Genomic DNA, 10,675 nt, shown 5'->3' with positions numbered 1-10,675 from the left:
ACAAAAATAATAGGAAAAATATTAATTTGAAACACTTTTAAATTTAAGCGGTTAAAGTTGTGTGTACACATATATGCCAGAAATACTTACAAAAATATCTTTTAAGTTTGTTTTAAAAAGTATTTTCTTTAAATGACTGAGTGTTGATATATTTTTTAAACTTTCGGCTAAATATTTAGAAAGATTAAACAATGTAATGTATGAGGCAAATAACAAAACGTATGACTCACTTTATAACAGGCTTCAAATATTTTATAGCTGTTCCATTATATATCTTCTTAGTATGTTGTTAGCCCAGCTCCTTGGTAAAATAAGGTCCCAGTCGTATTTTTTGCTGAACTTAAGATAATTTCTGTAATAATTAACTATTTTATGGTTGATATGAATATTATAACCCAACACTTTTCTTTTATTTTAAACATTTTAAATTTAGCTTGAATAACGCATAAGATCCAAAACTTCTAATGAAAAACTGATAAATTAAAAAAAAATTATATTAATAGATGACTTATTGGTTGCTTTAACTCCAGTTACTTAATATGACATTTACGTTCATTTTTAAATAATTTACTGACACCAATTTCAAAACTAGTTAAAGAAAATACAAACCCGTCATCTGGTTTTTCGAACATGCGTCTCAGCTTATCATAATCAGGTTCCTCTCTAAACTTCAGACTTCTAATAAATAAAATCTCATCACAAAAACTGATTGAAAGTTTTCAAAATAATTTTATTTTCGACTGTTGTAACTGTCTAAGTTCAAACCGTAAAAACTAACTAAATTGTTTGAAACCTCACCTACAATAAGCGATATACTTAGCAAGCGGGTTGAATCCCCTACACTGCTCATCAAAGTTTGTCGTTATTTTACGTTCAAGAATCTTCTCAAACATCAGTCTTTTTGACGATGCCTGTAATTCGGTCCATGGTAATTTTGTAAAGAACTGAAGTGATACGTATCCGAGGCTCTCAAGATCGTCTGCTCTTGAATGATTCCAGCAGTCAGTTGTAGAAAGTAGACATATATCTGTTGTAAAATAAACAGACACATTATTCACAATTGAAACAATTTTTTTATCCATTATTAAAACTATACATTGTTTTACTAGATCAGTTATAAAAGTTAAATATTGTTTGAACCCTTAAAATATATATTCAAGTAATTTTACATTAGTTTATAATTAAATAATTTAATAAACAATTGTCTAACCGGATAGTACCTAGAGGATAATGAAGTCGTTCACTACGAATGTGCCTTTTATTTCTCATGTATCTACTAGCCAATCCAAAGTCTACAATGTAGACAGAGTTGCGATTATTATTTAGCCCCATAACGAAATTCGCCGGTTTTAAGTCCCTGTAGTATAAAAAGTAAATAAATATTTTGCTTCTTTTTGCTTAACATTGTTTTAATAAAGTGCTTACAATGATAAAACTTAACAAATTTTATAAAAGAGTAACAAACTAATTTAACAACTTTATAAGACGTCTTAAATATATTTTTTTTTATTCGTTGTATTGAGTATCCACGTGCATTAAAAATAGATTTGAACATTAAAAATAAATTTCACTTGTTTTATCATAAATCAAAGTTATTTAGCGTTCCAATAATATTTAATACAATTTACTTTGTATAAGTGGTATTCATTGTGAAGTCTAGGTGTTCTGTTTCCGCAAACTTCTAACTTTATTGCAACTTCAACCATGGTTTCCTCATTTCTTCCCACGTAAACCTCTCCATAACCCCCGCTCCCAATATGTTCGACTAACTCATATCCTCCCACTCTTACTCCGATCAGTGCCATTGTTTTTTGCTTTGTCACAAAAACTAAATTGTTTATAAAGCTGAATGTATAAATTGGAATAACTCTATTTTTCTATTCTGTTCTTTAAAAGTTGAAACACTTTCACAAACAAAACAAGATATAAATCATACACAGTTTGAACAACGTTTCTTTTTTCAAAAACAAATAAGTGATAGATAATTATTATAAAACTATTCGTTGTTCACTTAAGTTAAATTGCAAATTTTTGATATACTTAACTTATTTCTGATCATTTTTTTATAACTTATTAAAATAGTTTACACAAAGTAGAAAACTTGTAATATTTGAATCAAAAGTCTTAAATAGTTTTAGATTTAATTTTATATAACTTCTAACAATAATATATTCATATTCAACTGATATATTAACTAAAATACTAATTTAAAGTTGTTGATTCAAGGAATATTACTAATTAACTTAAGGATGACTTTTATGTAACAATACAGACATAATTTGACACAAATGCAACGACATTGCAGCAAAATTTAAAATGTTGTTTCTCGTGATTAGTTTTGTTAAATTAAATGTAATTAGTATTCAAAGCTTTTGATACAAATCAATGAATATACCATCTAAGTATCGAAAATAATCAAACATAAACGCATAAATTTTATGAAAATCAAATATATATGTATTAGTTTAATTTTATCAAAAACAGATAAGAAACAAAGTCAGCACTTTTTTATTTTTCAAGGTAAAAAATGCGGCAAATCTTTTAAAAACTACAAAATGAAAAATGTTATTTCTTTTTTAGCTTTTTTACACCGATTTTCGATGTTAAAAAATAGAAACGGTTTAACAACAAATTAAATATACAAATTTTATTTAGTTTATTTGAAATTTAAAAAAAAAAAAAATGTTGAACGTATTTTGTAAGTAACAGAGCATATTTATCATAATGTATCTCTCATCATACTTTTTTATTTTATTCTTAAGACGATAACAATATATGTTTGATGACAAAATTACTGTCATGTGATCACTTTATTTGCTAACGCACAAATCAATTAAATGCATTTTGTATAACAAAGTTGATAAAACAAAGTTTTAGTTTGTTTTTAAAAATTTTACAACTTAAATAACGACTGACTAAAAAAATGAATAACTACCTGATTTCAGTTTATCGGTTTGATTTTAACTTGCCTAAAGCTCAACATTTTTTATTACAGTTTAAATTAAATATTATAAAACTTATGTTTGATAATTTTATTAGTTTTACCATCGATGTATACTAAATGTAGTTACTAAATAGTTTAAGCTAATTTTTTTATTTTAGTCCCAAATATTTTACTTTATTAATTATTTTCTCTGAAAGACCATTCACTTTTTTTTTCTGCAATAAATAATTTGGTAGTGTCTTTGTTTCCAGTTTTATTTTTAGAAATTTAGTAATTAAAATTTTCTTGAATCTTTTTCTTGAAGTTTAAGGCGAATCTTTGTTTGAAAAACAGTTATTAATAAATTTACACATAAAACTGCTGCAATAAGCTAGTTGTCCAACTTATAAACTTTTCTTCTATAAATTAAAAAAAAGGTCTCTAATTATTAAATTTTTGATAGCATTATACAGATAGAAATATATTTATTCTTATTAAAAGGACGATTTAACTTTGAAAAATAATGTTGATATACTAAAATAAACAAACTTTATTTATATTTCTAAGGTTTTTAAACTTTTATAAATTACAAAAACTTTGATTAGTTTTTAAATAAAGTTGAAATTTAAACTCATTAAACTGCTTATAATTGATAAACAATCTTGACTTTATATTTTTTGTTAAGTTTAAAAAACAGTAAAAACAACTTCGTAATAGCTAACAAATTAGCAGAACTTATTGACAAACAAACTACTCGTTCTTGGAAAAGCTTTTAGAAAATCAGCAAATTATTTGCTCTTTAGCGCCTTAAAAATACTAAGCTATAAAAAGAACAAATAAGAGTAAACAAATGTCTAAATTTTAAAAATTCAAAATAAACTTTGTGAGATATATAAGCATTAAGAAATAAATAAATGTTTTCAACTTATTTGTATTCTGTTAGAAGAATTTAGATACTGCAACCTTAGGCTACATCATAATCTAAATTATTTACAAAAATCACTATTTAGGTTGTGTAATTCTAAGCTTGTTTCATATAAACACTTGTTTAGTGTTATTTCTGTTAGTGTTTAGTTTGATCAACTTTTTTATAAATAACTTGTTTAAAAAAATGAACGCATAAAAGTTGATATATTTATTTGTTTTGCTTTTACATTAAAATTTATCACCCGAATCTTACATGTGTAAATACTTATCACAGGGGTGGCAAACTGCAGCCCACGGACCAAGTGTGGTCCGCAAACCTAAAAAAGATTGGCTTGCGATGTAAACTTCAACTAAAACAACAGTTATTACAATAAGAGCAAGTTTAAGGTTTTGTGTAAAAATAATTTACTGATAGTGTTTTTATTTTTGCTTGTAAGTAAACTACTGCCTACTTTGTTTCTATTATTTAAGCACTTTTTTGTGTGTATTCTATAGTTTAGTTAATTTTATCGATGTTACTTTTCCCTGCGAACGACTTTTTAATTAAACCTGACCCGTACCTTGTGAGTGGTTGCTGATCCCTGCTTATAGTACCAACTGGTATGCTAAAAAGCCCTATCTCAATTTTAGTCTGTCATGCAAAAATTTTACTCTTAATTGTTTTAAATGGTTTACTTTACTTGTACTTTTTATTCTTTCAAAAGTGCTGTATACTAAGGGTGGGAAACTTAATGCAAGAACTAAAATGTTAAGTACAAAGCTTTAGCTTGCAACTTGTGTTTAGCTTTCAAACAAGATTTGTGTAAATTAAATTCATAAGAAGTATTTACAACAAATATCGAAACATTCTTTTAATTTAAATTTTAAATGTACAGTTATGCTTTTCTTACAAGCATTTATTAATAATTTAAATTTCAGAGTTGTTTAGTTTCCTTACTCTAATTTTTAAAATAATTGAAGTTTTTTATTACTCAAGATTTAAAAAAAGCTCAACCCTAAAATTAATTATTTTCTAGTATATATGATTAGGACACTAGAAAAGTTGCAACCCCTATTGTACAACAAAGTATATTAAAAGTTTGTCTTTAAAGGCAGACTTTTAAGACTGTTACAAATATGCACCTTTCATTTATATATTTACTTTGACCAGCGTAAAAAATGCATAGCTTTTTAACAACTTACACGGTTTTAATATTTATTGAATGACAACTTTAAGGCTTATCTCTAAAAAATTTGAAAAAAAAATTGATAGTTTTTATAAAACTTGTGATCAAATGCACTTTTCTTAAGAATCATTTACGTAGTTTTAAGTGATACTGTGTATACTAAAATTAGTGATTGGTTAAATTTTAATTTTTTATATATTCTTTGGTATTAAGTAAAGATTTACTTGACTAAAAGTTTTTATCGGCTACATTCAAGCCAAGTTTAAATTTGAGTTTTTTGTTATGAATTGGAATCTTTAATTGATTATCTTTTCAACAAAGGTATTTTTTCATTATTATATTAACTAAAGTCCTGTCCTTGACTAGACATTAACAGGTATCCGTGGTGTGCGCCTCGATAACCTTAAGGTTCTTCCAGGGTTACTAAGTGTTTTCGGCAAACTTTTTCCAGGTTTTCAAAATTTCTTTCAGGTTTTAAAATTACACGTTTTAGGGTTCACTTTTAGTTTGAAATTAAGTTTAAGGTGAAAAAATGCGTTAAATAGTACGACATTGAAAAGATATCTTAAAGCTTCTTTAAATGTGTTTGTTAATAAAAGATATTTTTGATGATGAAGAAATTTTTTTATGTATACGATAGATTTTCGTGTCAATTCGAAATTTTACTACTTAACATGTAAAAGTTGTTTAAAATTCCAGGTTTTTCCAGGATATTTGGCAATCCTGTTTTTCGTGCACCATTACCTATGACAAAATATTTTGAGCGCTTTTTTATCGTTCAATAAACTCTAACATAGGGATAATATTTTGGGTCTGATTTATCAGATAAAAACTTTGCATTTAAGGTGTTTTCATAAATTATTCTCTGCAATCTGAATGATTTAGAGAAATTATAGATTACTTTTCTTTATACCTTCAAACGCAAAATAGCTTTTTGAAATAAGCAGCTCAAAAGGTTTACTTTTTTATAAAGACATTGGTCAGATTTTATATTTTTAAGAACATTAAAAACAGTAGTTTTTAATTTTTTTCCATTAAGTTGTTAAATAGTTTTTCACGTCTGCTGCTGTTTTTTTTTTAATTATAACTTGATTTTGATTTAAGAAAACAATTTTGCAAATTTTTTTTAACTGGAAATGATTGACTAAGTAATACATTCACATATCTTCGAATATGTTTTTTTTTATTATAAAGACAAGTTACTAATTAATTATGATTATTATTTTTTTTAGTTTGTTTTGTTAAAAAGATTTCGTTTTACATGTTACATTTACAATTTAAAGCAATTTTTTTAAATTATCAATAATAATATATTTTAAGGGATTACTATCATTTCTAACCCGATTAAATCTATCTCGATTACTTCTTACCTAATAATATCTAACCCGATTACTTCTAACCAGATAATTTCTAAGTAAGACTTCTAACCCATCATTTCTAACCAGATCATATCTAACCCGATCACTTTCAACCCGATCAATCTACCCTATAATTAAAAATTTGTTTTCATTTAATTTTTTTGATGACAATACATTATAAAATTATCAATAAATTTGTTTTGTAATAGAAAATAATTTACTTTCATTAAAAGAAAGCTTAGTACTTATTTACTTCTAATTCTAATAAATGTTCTAATAAATATAGTTTTAACCTATACTACTTCAACTAATGTCATAATTTTTTATTTTATACTTTTATCAATTACATAAATCAAACTTTTTTATTTCGATTGTACAAGATTCACAACACAGTTTTTTAATATCGGGTAATTTAATAAACGTATTTCTGACTCTCTTATATTCTTTATGTTATTTGTCTGTAAACCACTAAAACTATAAATATATATAAACATAATAGAAAAATACAAACTATTTATACATTTATATAGTTAGCTGATTACAGCAGTGCTTTATATAAAAAAAAAACAAATTTTGCACAAAAAAGTTCTTGACTTATAGCATCAAAAAACTACGTTTGTATTTTAATTTAAAGCTACTAAAATCTATTAATAAATTTTTCTTTATAATATTTAGAACGTTATTATTAATACAGATATTTTATCGCAGTGACAGAAGTTATTGTTTGATGATTTTTTCCATTGATAATGCGTTGTTGCATAGTAACTTGAAATAGTAAATTTAGTAAAAATGAAAAAATTAGAGCACTTGGAGACAGACATAAGTTATTTTAGCTGAGTATATTTATCAAATTATAACCATATTTATTTCGTAAACTTACGAAAACAATTTTGTAATCATTTGTTTATTTCCAACGAACTTGAAAAAATTATTTAGCTTCGTAAGTAATTCAACAAAATCTAGGATTTAGTAAGTCCTTTTAAAAATATTTACCATAAACTTTTAAAATCACTCTATTTGGATTCCTAGAGGTGCGTTTATAATACATAATTAGTACTTAAAAAAATAACTGTCGTTAATGATTCTGTTTACTATTTTAAATACAAAACGGTGTGATATTGAAGAGTATTGTCGTTTACAAAATATATGACATTTTTACTTCTGTTTATTTTTTTATGAAATAAGCGAACTTTTTTTAAGTTAATTACTTTTATGCTGATAAAGATGTAAAACATTAAGTCACTGCACAAAGTAGACCGTTTGGTAGTTAATATTAATATAGATTTTAATTAAACTTTCCTTGAAATATTTTTAAACAAAAAAAGTATATGTAAAAAACAATAAAAGTAAAGAAAAAAAACAAGTTAAAGCAAACTTTTTTAAATCTATAAAACCCGTCTAAGTTTAATTAAGGGTTTTTTATTAAAAGTAAAATAAAAGTTAAAAAATGTAAAATATTGATACATACTAAAAGTAAGTATACAACGTTTTATTGAAACTACTTAGATGATATTTTATTACAAAAGCTTATAATAGTGTATTGATACGAAGTTACCTGTTTAACGGAAGCTATTTTTCCTGCAGACTAAATCCGATACCAACGTGTTTCATTTCCGAAGAAAATGGTGTTTCGTTGCATTAGATTGAAAACCGCAGTTGCATGAGTTAAACTATCATTTGTTTTAAAAACTCTTTTTATGTAAAATAAAAACGGACAAACAACGTTTTGGACATTAATTCAAGAAAAAGTTTAAATGTTTGTAAAGTTCTCTGTTTTCAAAATCTTAAATGCAACCTGTTGAAGAACGATTAATATTTCTTCAAACGATAAAACATACTGTAATAGAAACTTTTTTTTTTATGGAAACAAAACTTGTAAAAAGTTCTTTTTTAATTAAAAAAAAAAAATTTTTCAAGTATTGTAACGACTATTTATAACTTCTCCGTTGCACTTCGTCGCTTAATCATCATAAAAGGTATGAAGGTTTAAAGTAAGTGCTATAAAATTAGTTCATTTTACTCAGATATTGAAATTTTGTACTATATAGATAAAAATTAGTTGTATTTTGCTACAAAATTTTATCTCAATAGTTTATTATGCTAAAAAATATGCTTTTCTAAAATTAACATACACTTGTAATTTTATAGTGAAGTTTTACAAAAGTTATTTAATAGTAGCTAAATATTTTGACACTACTTTACACTATAAATCTAAAAATGTAGTTTTTATTTAGTTAGAATGCTAGATATAGAATCATTTGTATCTTATGTTATAGAATCTTATATTGCTTAGAATTGTTTAAAAATAAATTTAAAAAATAACACACTTATCTTAAGTTGTACAACACAAAACTAAACTTTAAGTTTTAGAACTTGTTAAGTTTTAAGTAGGTGTTTTTATAAGCTCTATTAAAAAAAAAGATAGTTTAGTGTAAAAATGTGCATAAAACAAGATATTTTTATTTAGTTTTAAATTTACGTTCATTTTTGTAAAAATCCAAAAACTAATGCGAATTTTAAATGTTTCTGAACTTATGATGACCAAAAAAACTTTGGTTATAAAATCATTAAGTCACGGTTTTAAATTCCAGTTACAATACTTTTTATAAACTTACGAAAAAATACGAAAATGTAATGCGATAATTTGCAGTATTGATACAATTGTAATATTTATTTGTATCTAAATTAGGCTATGATCTAATGTTTAAATAAAATTGCCAGTTGTAAACTTGTTGGTTTCCTTTAAAATCAGGTTTAATTTAAGATTGAAGACTTTAAGCGAGTGCAACGGAAGTTACAAAAATCCAAACAACGACCAAAAGATGGTACTCAGCTAGGATAAAACAAAAATACGAAAGTTACTGAAATATATCTACACATACACTCTGAAAAACTTTATTTACGAAGCGAAGTAACTTAAATAAGTATGTTTTATTTTTTCTAAAACATTAACTTAATAGCTGACATATTCTTTTTAATGGAAATATGCATGTTTTATGGACTAGTAGAAAACTTATAAAAATTATTTTGATTATTCTTAATGATTGATATTTTTTTTCAAGTTTGAAAGTAGTCTTTTTCGACTACTAATAAGAGCGTTAAAAGATGTTACAATTGCAAAAAACAAAGAAAAAACTACTTTTAACCTTTTGAACTTCCACTTAATTAGTTTAAGTAATAGTATTATCTTTTATTACTTTACTAAGATATACTTTTTCATTTTTTCATTCATTTAATTAGTTAAATATGAAATACATATAAATTAAAAGTACATTAAAAATACCTGCAGTCTTTATTTGAACAATTTCGAAATTAAACATCTAGAAGTTACTACCTTATTTTTTTCTAGATTTTAAGTACATCTACTTAAATTTTTGTACAATTTCTAAGTTTAGCATACAATATTTTTTATTTAAAGGTTAGAAGAACTTTTACAGTTTATTTTACTTGCTATATACTTTTAAGGAACATAATAAATATATTTGACTGGCTTAGATTCTTTACATTTGTACAGTTTTTAATCATTTAAAAATATTAATAAATAAACGGCTAAATACATAGTATAAAAATGCTAAAGCAATATTTTTTCAAAAAGTAAATTTTGCGCAGAAAATTTCTTGATTAATCAAAAAAATTAAGTGTGTGAATTCTTAATTGAAGTTGCTAAAAACCAGTTTTCCACTTTTCTTAAGAATTTTAAATTACCTTTTTAAATGAATATATTTAAATGACATTAAATTAGTTTTAGTTCGATGATTTGTGGTTTATTGGTTATTCGTAAATTGTTAAAACTTGAAACCATAAGTTTGAAAGTCATAAAGAAATTGCAAGCCTTTGTAGACAGACATAAATTATCACGTTATAACGATATTTATTTATTTCGTAAATTTGCGAAAACGATTTTCTAATCACATGTATGTTTCCCACAAACTTGAAAACATAAAGGTTTTGTTCTGTAAACCATTCAAATTTTAAAGTCTTTAATAATTTTTTTAGAAAGTTATGTCATCTTACAATAAAACTCTTTTTAGTAATGTTCCATAACGTGTGTTTGATCATATAGTAGACAAAAATTTAAAAAAATATTAGTCCAAATTCTATGTTTTTCTTTTTAAAAATTAAATATTATAATATGTAACTAGTTTTAGTCGTATCTTTTATAACATATGTGATAGTCGTACCTCTGTTTATTTCAAAGAAAACTTTGGCATTATATAAACTTGGAAGTGTTTGATAAAACTTTATAACTTTAAAAAAAAACGTTTAACTATTTTGTTGCCAACATATATACTTAATAGAAT

The 10,675-nt window shown here is 24.5% G+C and overlaps 1 protein-coding gene across 1 annotated transcript; it reads right to left on the bottom strand.

The window, feature by feature from the left end:
- Positions 1-252: 252 nt before the first annotated feature.
- On the bottom strand, positions 253-1,805 carry LOC145836837 (uncharacterized). Its single transcript, XM_082944609.1, has 5 exons — positions 1,687-1,805; positions 1,221-1,357; positions 817-1,027; positions 610-678; positions 253-352 (listed from the first exon to the last, which is right to left on the bottom strand). Exons 1-5 carry the CDS (start codon positions 1,803-1,805, stop codon positions 253-255), a joined length of 636 nt encoding a protein of 211 aa, XP_082800735.1.
- Positions 1,806-10,675: the final 8,870 nt, after the last annotated feature.

The sequence above is a fragment of the Thalia democratica genome, chromosome 5 (assembly GCF_965202585.1).
Source record: "Thalia democratica chromosome 5, ktThaDemo2.hap1.1, whole genome shotgun sequence".
NCBI lineage: Eukaryota > Metazoa > Chordata > Thaliacea > Salpida > Salpidae > Thalia > Thalia democratica.
Note: the sequence above shows the minus strand (reverse complement) of the source record. Positions and strands in the feature narration are given on the sequence as shown.

What these genes read in the sequence shown, in the direction of transcription:
- LOC145836837 (XM_082944609.1), bottom strand. Translation starts at nt 1,805, where the DNA reads ATGGCACTGATCGGAGTAAGAGTGGGAGGATATGAGTTAGTCGAACAT. An exon ending in ATGGTTGAAGTTGCAATAAA is followed by an intron (nt 1,358 to 1,686) that starts GTTAGAAGTTTG and finishes TTTATACTACAG; the next exon opens with GGACTTAAAACCGGCGAATT. An exon ending in ACGACTTCATTATCCTCTAG is followed by an intron (nt 1,028 to 1,220) that starts GTACTATCCGGT and finishes ATTTTACAACAG; the next exon opens with ATATATGTCTACTTTCTACA.